General features: G+C 40.3%; 1 protein-coding gene across 2 annotated transcripts in view; it reads right to left on the bottom strand.

Annotated features, from left to right (window-relative positions):
- Positions 1 to 19,740, bottom strand: part of ZNF704 (zinc finger protein 704) — a 90,044-nt gene that overhangs the window by 44,552 nt on the left and 25,752 nt on the right. For both annotated transcript variants that reach the window (XM_061602089.1, XM_061602079.1), the window contains exon 2: positions 17,002 to 17,249. In XM_061602089.1, the coding sequence (XP_061458073.1) occupies positions 17,002 to 17,249 (248 nt within the window). The remainder of the gene's footprint in view (positions 1 to 17,001; positions 17,250 to 19,740) is intronic.

Below are 19,740 nucleotides of genomic sequence, written 5' to 3' on the forward strand. Positions count from 1 at the left end.
TTTTAATTTTAAGTGCCAGCAGTCTGGTTCCATTCTGGTTCAAGTGGAGCCCGTCCCTTTTGTACAGGCCCGGCTTGTCCCAAAATGTTCCCCAGTGCCTAACAAATCTAAACCCTTCCACCCGACACCATTGTCTCATCCACGCATTGAGACTGCAAAGCTGGGCCTGTCTGGCTGGTCCTGCGCGTGGAACCGGTAGCATTTCAGAGAAAGCCACCTTGGAGGTCCTGGCTTTCAGCATCCTACCTAGCACCCTAAATTTTGCTTCCAGGACCTCACGGCTGCATTTCCCCATGTCAGTGGTGCCAACGTGCACCACGACCACTGACTCCTCCCCAGCACTGTCTACATTGTTCTATACACAACTGGGATTTTTCGAGTAGGACTTCCTACACTGTGGCCACAATCTCGGATTGAAGCACACATTAAGGTGTGCCACTAAAATGTTGTTAAATGCCTCTACCCACATGCCACACCATTTGGGGGTACTAACCATGCGTGGGACCGCTATTATACAGTGCCTCTCTACACCAATACCAATGAGCCCTTAGAATGCAATGCAGTACAAGCCTCTAAAATCAGAGTGGCTAACCTGCAGCTCTCCAGATGTTGCTGAACTACAACTTTCATCATCCCTAGCCATTGACCACGTTTGTTGGGACTGATAGGAGCGTTGTTTAACAACATCTGGAGGGTCACAGATTAGTCATCCCGATCTAGATCGGGGTAGCCAGCATGGTGCTTTCCAGATGTTGCTGGACTACAGCTCCCACCATCTCTGGCCAAAGATCATGCTAGATGGGGCTGATGGGATATGGAGTCCAACACCATCTGGAGGGCACCACACTGGCCCTGCTCTAGATTATTGCTTGACTGTATTCCCCTACCCCACCCAATTGTGATAGTATAAGGAACACTGAATTTATTGTAGCTATTTCACATACCCTGCAAGATTTGTTGGGTTGGCATTAAGTCAGGTATTCACTTGTGAACAATGAATGCATATCTGAGTGGGTCAATATTCCCAACCTATGTGTGTGCTTATTAGAGTCCATACAGACATTCTAATTAATACATGTAGGGGGGAGGGCATAGCCTGCTGCTGCAATGCTATCCCCCACATAATAGTTGCACATATGAACACGTGAAAAGGGGTAGGGGGCTGCCCAAAGTTATCCAAATGATTTTCATGGCTAACAGTGCACACTATGCATTATGGAACAAATATGCTAACATTTGGTTCCCTACTGAAGGAAACAGGTGCTAGACGGTCTGATCCAGCAAAGCTCTTCTCTCTTATTATCCGTATCTTTTTTATACAAGAGACAAGAGCACTACAACTGCACAATCTTTGCATGCCCAATTACTATTTACAACAGAGCATTCAATCATTAATGTCAATTGGACTACAACTGTATCTATTCATTTAGCCATGCTAGTGTGGTGTAGTGGTTAAGGTGTTGGACTACGACCTGGGAGACCAGGGTTTGAATCCCCACACAGCCATGAAGCTCACTGGGTGACCTTGGGCCAGTCACTGCCTCTCAGCCTCATAAAAACCCTATTCATAGGGTCGCCATAAGTCAGAATCGACTTGAAGGCAATACATTTACAATTTTAAGTGCTCCATGTTTGGTAGGATCCAAATCTCAAAATATATACAAAAATATCCTGAGGCTTTGTGTGTGCACATGATAAGCACCCTATCTCCTTTAAAAGAAATCTCTAGACTGGCTAATTTTCATGTAATCTCCCATTTAGATTTGTGCAAGGAAGATGGCAGAGGGAACACAAGCTACCACAATCAACCAGCCTGTCTCTCTACTTGCCTATTTACTTTTTAAAAATTGTGATTTTTCATCATTGACTGAAGCCATTTACTCTAGCCACTTTTCAGGGTCTTACACCAGAAGCTAACCTGGCTGCTTCCCAGTTTAGCTTTACAGTTTCCTCTCCTTTTTACAACCCAATGCATCATACATTCCAGAGAGTGTGCAAATGCAGCTGTGAATGTTCAATGTTCCATTAAGGGCAAAAGAAAACTACAGTGCCTCAAAACTGGAAGATCTTAACAGAGCTTATATTATTTGTCATCGCATTGCATCTGGTTATAAGTATCTCCTTGTTTTTCATTGTTTGCTACCCTTCTTTCTCCCTTCCTTCACCTCCTCTTGTGGTATTCTTCCCTACTAACACAGGATAGCATTTTAAATACGTATATCTGTCAAATAGTAAAGCAAGTTCTGCATTTACAGTATTATATAAATCAAATGAATACTGTATTTAAAATAGGGCTATAATTGTTTAAATGACTGATCGTTTAGATAAGGGGTGGTCAACATGATGTGCTCCATATGTTGCTAGACTACAATTTCCAACATCTCTGACCACTGGAAATGCTAGCTAGGGCTGATGGGAGCTGGAGACCATTGACTACCCTTGATTTAACTTTTCCCCACCCTTGGCATACCTGTACAGAGAGCGAGCAAGCCTGCATTAATACATATCTCTGATTTCTAGTGAATTTGTCATTGTGGAGATATCCTTTGAGACAGCATAAGAGGATAAAATTACTTATACAATTTGGTGATCTGACAATAAAAATGTAACTGAGCTAGTTTTAATAGTTTTCTTTTTTCTTCCCCAAATTGGGGAAGGGGTTTTGGGGAAAACAATGAGAGGTTACCAATTTATAAGCAATGTACTGCCTTCAAGTCGATTCCGACTTATGGCAACCCTATGAACAGGGTTTTTCATGAGGCTGAGAGACAGTGACTGGCCCAAGGTCACCCAGCAAGCTTCACTATTTCTCTTAAGACACTTTTCAGAAATGGACAATTAGACCTAATTCCCACAAGGAGGGTGAATTGCATCATACCGCAGATTCAAGTAAAATTCAGCAAGATGAATTGTATCACTGAAGCAGGTCTGAAGCTCTTGGGATGAGTAACACTATGTCTGTATTATGTCTGTATCATACCAGCACATTTCATTGTTTTAGTTTTTCCATATACATGGTTATTATTTCATTAGGATACAAAATATCTGACTTTTTACATATATTGCAATACAAATTATTATGCTTATTCATTTCTTATGTCCTTGAACACCATATGAACATTTTGAAGAAAGTGGCTTGTGCATATTTAACACAGTGAAGTATCTAATGACATTAAGTGCTGTATTGTCATGAGTTAGTTTTGCTTCACTAATTGCAGATATCGTCAGCACTGTGCATAATTCATATCCATTTTTTACGCAGGTGCTCACTTTTATTTCTATATCAATAATTAGTGTTTGACAATGAATGTTATCTAACCTGTCTAAGTAAAACAGACAAGTCTAGTCACAATATAACTCTACATGAATGATTTAACTGTGCAGAGAACTGGGGGCAATTGTTTCAACAATAAACAGGAGTTCTCTTGCACCTACGTAGTACGCTGCACACTGGCCAACCAAAATGCACATTTCATCTTGCAACTCTTACATATATTGCGGGGAGGGCTCATATCATTGCTGCCTTGCCAATAAGCAGGATTTGTGCCACCAAGTGGTTGCTGCTTTACCATGGCTGCTCCAAACCATTACCAGCAATATAGGACTGTATCCAACTAAGTTGTACTTAGATCAGACCAGTCTTTCCCAACCTTTGGGTTCCCAGATGTAGCTGGACTACAGTTCCTATAATTCCTCAGCATTGGCCAACCTGGTTGGGGCTGAATGGGAGTTCTAGTCCAGCAACATCTGGGGACTCAAAGGTTGGGAAAGGCTGGAACAGACCCATTGGAAAACCAATGGACTTAAAGTACTCATGACCAATTCAAGATCATTGACTGCAATGGATATACTACGAGTATGATTTAGCTGGATACAGCTCATATGAGACAACATTTGACCATATGGTTAGAGTGGACTGTGAGATTACGTACCATGCTGATAATGCCCACCACATTAAGGAATGTTACAGGTGAAGGGAAGTTATGTGTGTTACTGGCAGTGATGCTGGAATGATCATAAGACATGGTTGCCACATCCCTGCAGGTAACGAATTAAGTGGCTACACTGTTCTCCAGGCATACAATGTACAAAAAAAACTGATGAACAATCTGATGTATACGTGACCATTTCCAGGGTTGTATTCAACATAGTGCTAAGGTGAACATTCTGTTCACACAAGGATTTCCTATCTTGCAACATAACACTCTTCCCCTTCTCCTCCTTCCCTCTGCCCAAATCTATTCTGGGTTTCACTCCAATTGTCTGGAGCAGACTCTGAGATGGCACAGGGTGCACATAGGGGAAGGAGAGGAGGGAAAATCCCACTGTGCAACTGCTAATCCTTATGCTAGTACAATTATTTCATTGAATATTGCCCCCAGAATGTTTTTAACCTATACTGTAACAGTAAGGTAAGATGTAATTGTTACTGATAGAGTATTGTATTATTTATTTCTCTCAATAACAGCTCTTAGATATCCAGGTAAGTGGTGAGTTATAGTTGGAAAGCACTGGGTTACATGCAGAATCAAGCAGTACTTGTTTGAGATCCATCTAAACAAAATTAATATTAGTATATTTCCAAATAGCAAACTGAGTCAGCTCAGCTATTATTCAGTATAGCATGTCAGTCACTGAAGTTATTTTTTAAAAAAATCTATTCAGATGTCATTGCTTTTGAGTTAAAATAAATATGTATGGGTGCTTTTTCATGATTATACATGAATTAATCCTGTTTACATGCTCTCACACAACACCACAGTTCAGTGAAAGAGCACTTGCTTTGCGTACAGAAGGATGGAGGTTCAAATCCTGGCATCTCCAGTTAAATGGATCAGGTACCAAGTGATGAGAAAGACCTCTGCTGTAGACTCTATTGCTGCTGCTCAACAATGGGCTAGAAGGACAAATAGCCGGGGCTGATATAAGGCAGTGTCCTCTGTTCCTTACTAAATTACACCATGTAATGAAGTAAATCTGCACTGACATTCCTTAATCTGCTCTGGATTTCACGCATTAGGGGGGTTGGACTAGAATGCTTAGGGCAGCCTTTCCCAACCAGTGGGCCACCAGATGTTGTTGGACCACAATTCCCATCTTTCCTGACCATTGGCAATGCTGGCTGAGGCTGATGGGAGTCATGGTCCAATGACATCTGGTGGCCCACTAGTTGGGAAAGGCTGGCTTAGGGAGAGTTGGAGACATGTTCTATCCTCATTGGAAGTGAACAGGACACTCCCTTTGGACATTAGATCAAAGAGAAATTGTGGTATCTCTGCTAGCGCATGTGCAATGGAACTTCCTTTCCTGCTCCCCACCCCCAAATCTGCTCTGAAGGGTCAGGGGAAAACTCTGAACATATTTAGAGGGTGCACAGGATGAGGAGAGGGAAAGGTACTAGTGTACATGTTTAGCTGGATAACACCCAAGGTAGCAGCTGAAACTGGTTATAGTTTTATTGTTTTTTCCCTGTGAACAACTGTCTTCCTAACTGGAAGGTGGTGGTCTCTCCTTTGTTACAGGTATTTATTCATTTATTTATTTAAATTTATATGCCACCCCTCCCTCCCAGAAGGAGCCCAGGGCTTTTTAGCCAAAGCTTCATAGACACCTATCAGGGATGCTGCAGTAGTAACTCTCCTGTTTTGGCTGGGGATTAAAAGCAATACAGAACAATAATTAACATGAGTGGCTGCTCAAGAGACATTTTAAAGAGCTGCACAGGTGTTGGCACAAAAAAGGTTTTTAAGAGACACCTGAAAGTTGAAAGCGAGGATACCTACTGAATTTTATTTATTTATTTAATTTAATTTATATACCGACCTAAGCCCGAAGGCTCTCTGGGCGGTGTACATAATCTCTGCCAGAAGAGTGTTTCGCAACATGGGACCAGTGACATTAAATGCCTGACTTCTGGTTGAGGCCAGTCAGGCCTCCGTAACACCAGGGACAACTAACAGTGCTCCTCTGGATGATCTCAGACATTGGGTTGGGATATAAGTGCTCAGGTGGTCCTTAAGGTGTCCTGTTAGATGTCCTTTGAGGTCTATTCCAACTATATGATGCTAATTTTTACCTCAATAAGTAGACATTTAAGTTAAAGTAACTATAGTCTGCAAGATGCTAGTTAAACATCTTCCTCACTATGTATGTAAAGTACATTCCTTCCCACAAACAGTCCTGGGAACTGTAGCTTTTAAAGGTGCTGGGAATTGTAGCTATATGAGGGGGAACTACAGTTTCCAGGATTCTTTGGGAAGAGTCATATGCTTTAAATGTGTATTAAATGTATAGTGTCTACACAGCCTAAGGAATAAAACCACTGAAGTAGCAAGTTTCACTATCGGGAAACAGTTACTGGAATGTACACCTACACCAATATCCCCTCTCGAAATGAATTTTGCAGAAAAGCACATTCTGTTGATTGTTTGTATTATGACAGCTCTTCTTTTCTTTTACAAATATTAGCTACTGAAAGACTTTTCACTTAATGTTGCTATGTGACACTACAATAAAACCACTAAAAATTACTCAGGCTGCAGTTTGAATTATTCAAAGTAAATTATCTGTTCACAAGTTGTTTCAAGAATCTCTAAACTCTAAGCACCTATATTTTGAAGCAATGTTTATTTTAGTGTTCTGAAGAAAACCAAAAGGCTTAGCTAAGAAATCAACTGAAGAGTTTAAAATCTGGAATAATATGATCTATACCTAATTTTACCTTAAAGGTTTCAATAAAACATAATTAGAGTCCATTTATTTGTTTCAACCTAACTGAATATAAACTCACATATTAAAAAGGATGTGTTAGGAAAGAGGTGGGGGCAAGAGAATAACAAAAACTAAGATACAGCCACATTTTCTTCACAAGGATGAGTAGGACTGACTGGTTCCCCAACTGGAGCTACCCAGAAATGTTTTCTAACAAATCAATTATCTTTGACAGCATTGAATGCCCTAATCCGGAAATATAATCATAAATATTATTGGTCATGAATGGACACTTGAATATGGGATCTTGAGCACCCAGACAATTGGTTTCTACACCTGATCCACTTACAAGATGGTTATGCCATCTCTAGGAACTGATGGGAATATAATGACTCTAGTCAGATGTAAATAACTTCAAGGCCACTAAACCTCCTCTCCTGGAGCAACAGATTTCTTTGGTGCTATGATCCTGACTCTTCTGTTGGTGGCTTCTCTTGCTGCGAAGAGGTTGCCTTATACAAAGTCAGATCATTGGTTCATCTAGCTCAGTACTGTCTACCCTGATTGCCAGTGGCTCTCTTGGATTTCAGGTGGAGGCCACTCCAAGCCCTACCCGGAGAAGCCAGAGACTGAACTTGTGACCTTCCATGTGCGAAGTGTGCGCTCCTTGAGCAATGGTCCTTGTGACGTCCTTCCCCGGCACCACCCGTGAAGCTCTCACTTGTGGCTACCAGCAGACAGGAACATCAGGTTTTCTTCTTACCCTTTACAGCTCTAGCACAGTTCTCAGAAGATCCCCTTGCTAGGCCTTACTACCCAACACGTATCTCTTATAACCTTTAGACTGTGCCTTAGTCTCTGCCAGGCTATCTCAATACCTTGTGTCTATGGGTATAGGTAATTCCCAACCCCCCCTGCAGCCTCTTGCACTGAAGCTTACAGCCCTGCGTTTCTCTGTGGTGCTGGATACAATATCTTTTCCTCCACCGCTGCCACCATTTGATACAACGTTCAGCCTTGGTTACTTGCTATCCATCCCCCCTGGTTTGTGTTTCCCAGCTGAAGGAATCAGGCTTTTGTTTAACCAAGAAATATTTATTAAGAATTAGAAATAACAAGATTACTTAATTACTTTGTTGACAAGCTTATGGTTTCATATATGTTCTGACATGTACTTTACTTCTCATTAATTGCCTCAGAACTCCGACTCACTCTCAACGACAACAACCTCCAAAAACCACCAAAACCTCTCTTTCACCTCTCTCAACCTCCAACATCCATCTCTTTAATTCAACTGTCATTCTTCCATTTATACTCCCAGCCATTCAAACACTCAGCCAATCATCCAGCATTCTACTGCTCATGTACTCCCCCTCCTCTTTCACTCCACTTACCATACGTCTTCTACATAACCAGCACTTACCATATTTACAATATAAGCAGGAACATCACAGTCCTCCCTCTGCGTTCTTTGCACTGATTCTTGCACTGGTCCTTGAATATGACCTCTTCTCCTTTTTATGGCTGGCCTTATCACCTTAGGATGCTTGCTTTAAACTATGCCTCTCCTTGTTATCAAAAACAGATGGCTGATGTGCTACAGAAATGTGGAGACTAACTTTTTTTATAACATGCATTGTTTTTGAATCTATCTTTGTGTGTGTGTGTAGACACATGTATACACACATGGATGTAAAACAGAACAATTAAAGATAAAGGTTGAATGGCAAGGCAATACAATAGTGCTTCTTGCATCTCATTGCCATTTAATTCCCACATTAATTTTTCTCCTTTACAGCTTTGTGCATATATGCCCACTAACTGAAGTGTCACTTTATGCATCCAATGAAGCAGACTTTAGTCCATGGAAAGCTTATTATACCATAATAAATAAGTCTTTAAGTTGCCACAGGACTCCTGGCTGCTTTTGTTGCAACAGATAAACACAGCTACCCTTTCTGGAATTTGTGCATACAGGCCCCTACAAGAATAAGGTTTCCATCTCCAAGAATGGATCCAACAGAGAAGCCCAAGTATATGGGGTCATATCCAATGCGGTAGCTCTGCTAGTACAAGGGACTTTCATGAGTATAATGGAACTTGCTTTTCTTCTCCTGTCCCTTCCAGCTTCCCCACAGACCCTCAAATTCAGCTCTGGTGGGTTAGGAGGATGGTTGGCAAAGAGAGGAAATAGAAGTCCCATTGCACCAGTGGAGCCCCACTGGCACAGCACAAGATACAACTCAATGTTTTTTAATCACTAAACTGGTTTATTATGACCAGCAGAGTTTAAAAACAAACCAACGTGATGACCTCCAGATGTTGTTGGACTACAACTCCCATCATCCCTGACTACTTGCTATGCTGGCTGGCTGGGCTGATGGGAATTGTGAGTCCAACAACAACTGGAGGGCACCATGTTGCCTACCCCAGGTGTATAGTCTTGAATATTGGGATCTGCAATTTCCAGGAGCTTATTATTGTTATCATCATCTATTACCTGCTCTTCATCTGAAGATCAGAGGGCAGGTTGCAACAATTTTAAAATACAACATTAAAAACAATTTACAAACAACCTAAAATCCCAAAATAGAGTGGGTCCAAAAATACACGTCTCAGGGGTCAAAGGCCAACATAAAGAGGTGTGTCTTCAACCTTTGCCTAAAACTAGACAGCGAAGTTGCCAGACATACCACAGTGAGGAGAGAGTTCTACAGTTCAGGGACCACCACAGAGCATGCCCTCTCCCAAGCCATCCCCCAAACTTCCAAGGGTGATGGAACTACCAAAAGGGCCCCCTCTGCTGATCTCAACACCTGACAGGGTCTGTTGGGAAGGAGACTGTCTTTCAGATATTTGGGGCCTAAGTCATTTAGGGCTTTAAACACTAGTGTGAGCATCCTGCATTGGGCTAGAAGCAATGTGGCAACCAATGCAGCTGTTTTAAAGCAGTTAATGAGACCAGTCAAGTATAAATAACTTCCAAAGGATTGAACTGTGCTTCCTCAAGCAACAGCTGTGATGTGAAAAAGGGCAAGATTTCCAAGTGCATACATGCTTTCTTTTGTGTGCAGGATTCTCTGGGTAACAGGTTTGGGTTTTTTTTTAAAATCAAAACATTGAGGAATACAAAAAGCAGGATTTTATTCCCAGGGAATTTGCCATATAAAATTCTCTATTGAAATTGACTTCACTCTCTTACAGGGGAATCTGTATTGCTCTGAGCCATGCACTGAGTTGTGGCAAATGCTTATTTTAATGAACAAAACGTTTACTTTTCTAGAAACTTCACCAAGGTGATCTCCACTTTAAAATAGCTCAAACATGACCAAGAAAGAAAAACATCAACCTTAACTATTGCCCAGAAAACTTGACACCTCTTTAATTTGTTTAGGGAAACTAAATAAAAAATAGAATTTATGCTTTGCTGTGATTATGTTTGACAGGATCTCCATCCCATTGTATGCAGCACCTTTTCAAATGCTTTATAAAGAAACTTAAGAAACTGCAAATTCAACCTAGTAATAATACAATTATAATACACATTCTCAATTTCTTAGGTTGTGGGACAGCTACCCTAATCTCTTTTGCTACATTACAGTTGTTAACACTCTCTAGTGACACCTAGTGGTTCTAATGTAAACCTGCTTTTATACATCTATTTCATAGTGGCTTTGTTGTGTGTTGCACAGAAAGACCAAGTAGGTTATGTGTACAATCTTGAGAAGTTTAGGGAAATTCAAATCCCAAAGAAATTAATAAGGTTAAGCACACAATTAAGCAATTTAGTACTATTAGAGTTAATTACATAATTTGTTCCATGCTGATAATAAACAACAACAACAATTATTATTCATTGTGCATGTTAATATATCCATTGGTTGTTTTAATGGTATCTCAGAGCCAGCGTGGTGTAGTGGTTAAGGCAGCCTTTCCCAACCAGTGTGCCTCCAGATGTTGTTGGACCACAACTCCCAGCCTCAGCCAGCATTGCCAATGGTCAGGAAAGATGGGAGTTGTGGTCCAACAACATCTGGAGGCACACTGGTTGGGAAAGGCTGGGTTAAGGTGTTGGGACTATGACCTGGGAGACCAGGATTCAAATCCCCACACAGCCATGAAGCTCACTGGGTGACCTTGGGCCAGTCACTGCCTCTCAGCCTTGGAGGGAGGCAATGGTAAACCCCCTCTGAATACTGCTTACCATGAAAATTTATTCATAGTGTCGCCATAAGTTGGAACTGAGTTGAAGGCAGTCCATTTCCATTTTCCATGAAGGCACTGGTTTATATTTAATTAAGGCTGCAATACAATAATGTCTACTCAGAAGTAAGCTCCATTAGGCTCAATGGGACTTACTTCCAGATAAGTGTATATTGGATTGCAGCCTCAGTCATACTCAGAGTAGATCGACTTAAACCAATGGACCTGAGTTAGTAATGACTAACTTGAGATATCCCTAAAACTGGCAATAATTCTAAAGAGTTGTAGTAAAAATCCACACCTGATGGATGCTGTTTTTATTTTGTAGAATTATCTATCCAGTTCTGCTATATTTATATGCTTGCATATGAGAAAACAGTATTATTTTTATTCATCCACAAATATACACCTACATTTAAAAAAGCAAATACCCAAAGAGAAAAATAGGTTTTGTGGAGGAGTGTTAAAAAGAAAATTAAACAAGATACATCATCACAGGTTCTACCAATCCTTCTGTTCATGGGCTGATATACAAAAATCACCATCAAGTGTGGTCCAAGTTGGCTGATTTCTGGAGTGATTTGAAGCAGAGATACACATTTAAAGCACTGTCATGTTACTATTGCCTTTGTACAAGACCGCTTATCTTCAGCTAGTGGCTTGCTGGCTCACTTAAGGTGGGTTCTTAGCAGTGGTGCTGCCACCATTTTGTTAAACAGTTTTTTCCACCTTTGGGATGCCTTGTCAGGGAAACTGGGGTGCAAAGAAAGGGGTTCTGAAAAATGGAAGAGACGTTGATGGACATTTATGCAGCAGATGCCAGCGTGCAAAAATCTATGCTAGGCAATACAAGCAAGAGAAAAAGTGAGCAAAAAAAATAAAACAACAACACTAGAAGTATGTCCCACATTGGAGTTAAAGGTGAGTCCCTGGTCTGAAAAGCCTGTTTCATTGTAAACTACCATGAATCTTATTGGGCACTGTTAGCAAGGAGAATGTGAGCCACAATGTTGTCTGGTTACTTACAGGTGCTGCAGTTTTTAATGTGGTTTAGGTGATGGCTTCATTCAAATATATAAAACACAGTTTACTAGACTAAAAATGTCTTGGCACTCCACCTTCGAGGCTTCTGTCAAAGTATCAGACAACAGTGGCTGCAAGTGCAATTGGCTATCTTGTCTGTTTACCTAAAAATGGGCTGTGCTGTTCTCAAGGTTTGCTTCTATTGCAAGGGAGTGGTGCTGGCACTGAAATGGTGTCTATTACTATAGAGACTGGGCTGCCATTAAAAATTGTCACAATTGAGCTCTAATATATGGGCTCCTGCTATACTGCTGAATCACGGTCTTTGCCATTTAAAAAACAAAAATAAACCACAATCGTTTGCTTTCTGAAATTTCCCACAAAACTCTAGCTGGGGCTCTTCAATTGACTCCTAAGCGATCATGCATCCAGTTTTTCACAGCTGTATCTTGAATTTTTTCAGCATCTTTGCAATTAGGGTGCTAAACTGCCACCCTGGGCTCCTGCTGGAAGGGCAGGATATAAATCAAATAATAAATAAATTAAATAAATAAACTGGCACTGAAGAGCCATTACTGCCCTGTTCTTTCAATGGCCTACTGCACAGCATCATACACGCATACAAATATATATAAAAATAAAAATATTTTACTTTTTCTTATGCCTTCAGTTCCTTTTCTTCCTTATTTCATTTGCTTTCCTTCATTACTAACTCCCAAATGATTGCCACAGCACTGAGCAATTACTGAAGGGAATCAAATTCTAAAGCTTTTTCCAAGAGGTTTTCAAATCATTCACTGATTTATGAAAGAGTGGACTGAGGCAGATTCAAGCAAGTTCCAACCAGCACCACGACTTCCAGCCATTTACACAGCAAGCTTTTATACTAACTAATGACCAGAACAAAATCATGGGTGCAACTACCTCAAACTCTGGGGAAGGTTCGTATTTTGCAGTCCCTATGCATACTTCAAAAAGCACCATTAAGCAGAATGACTTCTACAGTAATGCAAATACACTTACGGTAAATATATTTTATAAGTCTTTTGTTAATTGCCCAATGCAAGCACTGAGAGAGGGGAAGAAGGAAAGGAGGGAGAGTGAGGAGAACACACAGTCCCACCACAGAGTAAGCTTGAACCAGGATAATCTTCCAAATGAAACAGTAGTCAGTACTAAGATTCAGGGAAAAAATATTGACTCGGGGGAATCATATAGATTTAAGGTGTTCCAGAAGCTATCGATTTTGTAAAGATTCTTAGAAAGCTGCAAGCAGTGATTTCATATTCTACAAGCTACGGTAGAGTGCAATCCAAACCCTGCTCGCTGGTGGCATGGCCCTGCGGAGCCACTGCTGCATCTACAGCCCGACTACTTACAGTGACCGGGGTGGAAAAGGGGAAGACAATCAGATCTGATATCTGTGTCAGTTCCAGGCTGGTGCTGCAATTGTGTCTGGATCAAGTCTGATCCTAGCCAGGGACAGCAGTGGGACAGGCTTGGCAACCTGTGGATCCCAGACCTGTTGACCACCATCCCCCATCCTTGGAACAGTCCATTCTGGTTTTTTCTACCTGTGGGAATACCACCCTTGTGCCTGATTAGAACCAGAAGGGGGAAGCTGTTAGTAGTTGGTTCAGCTGAAAAAGCTGAGCAGAGGGATGCCTCCACTCAATCAACCCCCGCCTCCCAGCCTGGCATAAGGGGGTTTAGATTGCTCTGCCTCTTGGTTTTATACGAATGCTTCTATCATACACCTTTTATGGAGGACAATAGTTTGAAAAAAGATTCATGCAAATGGTGAAGAAAAACAAAACCACCCAGCAAACTTTAAAAAAATGTATTACTCTTTTTATGAATGGAAACCAAAACAACTTCTGAATGGATGAATATTGGCACAAAGTCTCTTTCTGCACCAGTGTATGGTATTAATCTTTCCCCAGATTTAGCTGCTTCCAACTAGTTTTTGCATATTGTTTTTTTAATAATATTTTTAACTTTTTAAAAGTAAAGCACTGTGAAACATTTTTGTAGAAAAACAGTATATAAATATACTGTATAAATAATGTGCATGATTTTTCTGATGTAGGAAATGAATATATGAAAGTGACATACATTGGACTATTGTGCATCTAGGCCAAAAATTGCCTATTCTATCTGGTAGTTCTCTAAAGTCTTTTCCACCTTTGCTACCAGAGAACTGTTTAACTGAAAATACTAGGGATTTAACTTAAAATTTTACACAGACAAAGTAAGTTTTGTTTACAAGGGCCAAATCAGCAATTTTTGCAATGGAAAAGATAATGTATATAGTCACCCTGAATTGTACTGCACGCCTTTCCAGTTGTTGGAACGTGTTGTTACAAAAAGCTCAGTTCAACTGGAACTCTGCACCCCTCCCCCCAAGACTATGGGTGAAATCCAATGTAGTGCAAGTGGAGATCTGCTCACGCAATGGGACTTTTCCTTCTCTTCCCCATGCACCCCCCAAATCTGCTCTGAAGGTTTGGGTGATTCTTCGGAGCAAATTTTGGGGGAACATGGGGGGCTGGAGGACAAAAAGAGAGAGACCAGAAGTCCAATTCTTCAACCGGACAGGCATCACTGGATGTCACCCTATGTGTTTATTTCGTTCTGAATAACGAGCATGGCCATATTGCAAGGAATCAGTAGTTCAACCATTCCTCATAGTGGAAAAACTCAACCTAAGTATCATTTTATTGGGGGAAGCCTCAGCAGATCCCACCAAAGAACCTCCCCACAGCAGTAGTTGTACAAGGAATTCACTTGTCACAACCAGTACGCATAATGAACCATATAAGCGCAGGCCTAATTTACTTTTATTTTTATTGTTGTTTTTATTGTTAAATCACTTTGGGATGTTTTATGGAAAGTGATTCATAAATGAAAGAGATAAAAATAATAAATGGAACCTCTGCCATATCTAATAAAAGTGGACACTCTTTGTTGTTATGTGCCTTCAAGTCGATTACGACTTATGGTGACCCTAAGAATCAGCAACCTCCAGTCGCATCTGTCATCAGCCACCCTGTTCAGATCTTGTAAGTTCAGGTCTGTGGCTTCCTTTATGGAATCAATTCATCGCTTGTTTGGTCTTCCTCTTTTTCTACTCCCTTCTGTTTTTCCCAGCATTATGGTCTTTTCTAGTGAATCAGGTCTTCTCATTAGGTGTCCAAAGTATGATAACCTCAGTTTCATCATTTTAGCTTCTAGTGATGGTTCTGGTTTAATTTGTTCTAACACCCAATTATTTGTCTTTTTCACAGTCCATGGTATGTGCAAAGCTCTCCTCCAACACCACATTTCAAATGAGTTGATTTTTCTCTTATGTGCTTTTTTCACTGTCAAACTTTCACATCCATACATAGAGATCGGGAATACCATGGTCTGAATGATCCTGACTTTAGTGTTCAGTGATACATCTCTGCATCTGAAGACCTTCTCTAGTTCTCTCACAGCTGCCCTCCCCAGTCCTAGCCTTCTTCTGATTTCTTGACTATTGCCTCCATTTTGGTTAATGACTGTGCCAAGGTATTGATAATCCTTGACAAGTTCAATGTCCTCATTGTCAACTTTAAAGCTACATAAATCTTTTATTTTGAACTGTAAAAGGAAGGTTCCTAGAACCTAAGAGAAGTAGACATGGCATGAATAAGCCTGAGACTTACTGGAACAAAGTAAGCCTGAAGGCTGGTTGGATGTTCTGAGCAGTAATCATAAACATATAGATTTATCTCTGCTAAACTATCAGGAATACATCTAACCTTCTCAAATAAACAGCTGAACCATTTCCAGGCACCCTGCACCCAGCCATAGCCATCATTGTATACTTTTATTATTATTATTATTATTATTATTATTATTATTATTTGATTTACATCCTGCCCTTCCTCCCAGCAGCAGTCCAGGGCGGCAAACAAATGCTAAAAACACTTTAAAACATCATAACAAGACCTTAAAATACATTAAAACAAAACAACGTTAAAAACATTTTTTTAAAAGAGCTTAAAAAACATATTTTTTTAAAAAAAGGGTTAAAACATATTAAAGAAAGCATAGTAAGAGCAATTCTAACACAGACACAGACTTTTAGGTCATGCTGAAAACTCAGAAAATATTTTTTCCTCACTCTGGCTTCCTAGAGCACCGTTCTTCAACCTTGAGTCCTCCAGATGTTGCTGGACTACAACTCTCATCATCTCTGACCATTGGCTAAGCTGACAGTAGATGATGGGAGTTACATTTGGAAACCCAAGGTTGAAGACACTGTCCTGGAGACAGGTAACCATTGCATGTCACCCATCTCTCCTTTCATCTTTAAATATTTCTCAGATCTCATTCACCTACAGCAATTACGAGATCTGCCAGAGCACCTCCCTTCCATGCCTGTCTTTGGTAGGATCAGATCTTGGTTTCATATCTGGTGTAGAAACAGAGATTTCCATTCTGGATTTAACAGAAAAGCTTTGGTTTAATAAGTGCCTCAAAAGTATTCCATTACGCCATGCCAGAAAAGGAAGAAATTAAAATAGAAGCACAGACACACTTCTCATTCTCTGTTTAATAAATCATGGTTCATCAGATTAAAATTATTGTATCTCAATCAGACATCAGAGTAGAGTTTAGGGCAGCCTTCCCCAACCTGGTGGCCTCCAGATGTTTTGGACTACAACTCCTATCAGCCACAGCCAGCACAGCCATCTAAGAACTTTTTCTCACCAGCCATATGTGTATAAGATCTCTGTTTTAACATATTCCTTGCTGGCAAAACTCATGTATGGTTTATATTGTGTTTTAATTTCTTACTTTGCATTCCTATTTTACAGTGAGAGGACTGAAATGGCAAATGATTTTCCAAAGGCTGTGTAGTGAATCTATAGCTAAGTTGGGACTCCAAGATCCATATCCAAAATTGACCACTAACCATCTAAGACAGTTGTATTCAACTTGTAGGAAGCACTATATAAGCTTATATCAGAAATCCAATTGCTTGAAATGGGTCAGCAATTTTGCCACTCTTTACTGCTTCACAGGTTTCCCTACCTTGCAGGAGGCACATCAATATTTGAAGAAACAACTTTGCGCTTCTGTTCGAGAAGGCAGATGGAACGAGTGCTTTCTTTTTCATGCTCATGGCCTCTGCCAGGTTTTTTGGTGTCTGCTGATTTTGAATCCTCTTCCTTCATTGCCAACAGAAAAAACTGTTGGTCTGACAGTTTTTGATTCAGGTCACTTTTTAGCTCCTCCTGCTGAAATGCTGTGAAGGTCATTTCACGCTTTATGCTGGTTGCCTGAAAAATTAAAAGGGATTATTAGATTTCTTGCAATTCATTTACATCATTCTAAAAGACGGGGCAGATGTAGCCTCCAGGCATCCAATTCTATTTAGCCACTCTGACTTACATTACTACCACTTTGCTTTACAGGCATGAGACAGAAACTTCATTTCCTTTCCTAGAGATATTTTCAAATTGTCAAGTATCATCCACATGTCAAAAAAGAGCTACAAGGGCACACAGAGAAGTGTTTGCAGTGGGCAGCACCCTACCTCAATTCTGGAACTTCCTTCCTCTGTGTCAGGGGTGGGGAACCTGTTGTCCTTCAGACTCTATTGCACCTCAACTCCCATCAACATTGACCACTGGTCATGCTGGCTGAGGCTCATGGGAGTTGGAATCCAACAATATCTGGAGGGCTCCTTACCTTCTGCTCTTCTATCTTAAGATATCTATTCAGAATATGCTAACATGTCTTCAGGTTTTCTTTGCAAACATGAAGCTTAGAAACTTGATTTTATTCAAAACAGTCTCTGCTTAGAAGCGAGCCTTCTGTCTACAGTGCAGCTTATATTAGCACATATAGAAAGTGGCCAGCCAGATGCCTCCCAAGAACCCGATAAGGAAGGCATAAAGAGGGTACTTCTCCTGTTATATATAATACCCAGCATCTTGTATTCAAAGCCACACTGCCTATGAATATGGAGGTTTTATTCAGCTGACATGGCTGATGGCAATTTGTAGACCTGCTGTCTGATTTGTCTCTAGTCCTTGCGTAAAGCCAACATCATGACCTGTGGCAATGAATTCCAAAAGATAACAAGTGCTGTTAGAAAGGATATTTCTTCTTCTCTTTTCTGAGCTTAGTGATGATCAATTACATTGGGTAACCTAAAGTTCTAGTATTATGAGAAAGGTGTTCAGGTGTTGAAAAGAACTGTCTCCTTTTTTTCCAACCTTTTGCATGTTGAGCATGAAAGCCTGCAGGTGGAGTCTGCATACAGCCAAAAAGTGATTAGAAACTGCTTCTTAACCTTCATGCTCAATGCAAACAAAGTTGGTAAATGAGGAGGCAGGACCAGCACACACAGCAACATTAGGGGTGGGGTCAGCACCTGCACTCATGGTTTGAGCTGCATCATGGATACTTTTGAATGCTGAAAGAGCGCTGGAGATAGAGCATAATCTGTATTTACTCACTCTATTCAAATTATTTACAAGCCTGTCATTTCCCTCCTTAAGCAGAAGAAGCAATCAAGCTTAGTTTTCCATGATGCCCAAACAAGAGGCTTGCTGCTCTCTAACAAGCCAGTATTTCCGAGCCAACAACAAACCTAGCTAACAATGTGACCATAGCTATTGTGTGACTCCTATTATAAATTTGGGTGAATTAGACTCTTCAGAAATTTTCTCACAAAGTAATACCAATTCGAAAGACAACTTGCTCTTAGGGATGGGAGAGAAATTCAATTTGGTTTACATTTTAAGGCAAGCCTACCTAATTCATACTTCCTGAAACAATATACAAACCAAAACATAGCTATCCTTCAAAATGCACCTTTGCATTTGCAATGCAGTTCTCCAACCAAAAAATGTGTACAAAATGCATTATATTAGCGAACATGACTTGCAAAAATGTTATATTAGGCAACTCTACATATAAAAAGTTTATATTAGGGCAAATGAACCCTAAAACGACTAGCTTTTATGAGGAGCTTTAAAAAAAATTCACTGATGTGGAAATGTATCAAAATGAACTTAAACACTGGAAAAATTAGAAGGTGAGAGAAGCAGAAATTGACAACTTATACAACCCTACTTGCTTCTAGCCACAATCTGTAACCATGGGCAAGTATGAGAACAGTCCTGTGCAAAAATGTACAACTTCAGCCCTGAAGATCTTTTGTGCGGCATGATGATTTTGGTAAAGATTTTGAAGCTTCTAGGACAGCTTATACAAAATTTAAAATAAACACAATCAATGCATAGAAGTTTGAATATACAATGAGGGGAAGTGAGTCCAATGTGGACATTATTGTGAAAAACTGGCAGCCGGCAACAGCCAGCAGTGTATCTCTATGGAACCATAAAAATAATTATGCCAGTATTAGGTTACTGGAAAACACAATGAAAAGTTACATTGCAAGCACATGCATGCACATAAAAAGATTAGAGGCAAAATATTCAAAGACATTTCCCATTTTGCAATTTCCTTGGCACTTTTCAAGAGCAAAACTGGAATATTTACTTTAAGAACACAAATGGTCTCCAAGCTGAAAACATTAGTCATATACTTCTTGGCATGCAGCCAGATGACACACTACCAAGAAAATATGTTTCCCCACTGTTTTGCAAAGCAAAAAAATTCACAACAGAAAACAATGATTAATTTGTTTAAAAAGTGCATCATTCACTATAGTAATACAAACCCTAAACTGACTGAGGCACGTTTCTGAAAGACCACTTCCTTCCCTATACACCCTCTCAGGTGTCAATGAACAGCAAA

Source organism: Rhineura floridana, chromosome 1, assembly GCF_030035675.1.
Source record: "Rhineura floridana isolate rRhiFlo1 chromosome 1, rRhiFlo1.hap2, whole genome shotgun sequence".
Lineage (NCBI taxonomy): Eukaryota > Metazoa > Chordata > Lepidosauria > Squamata > Rhineuridae > Rhineura > Rhineura floridana.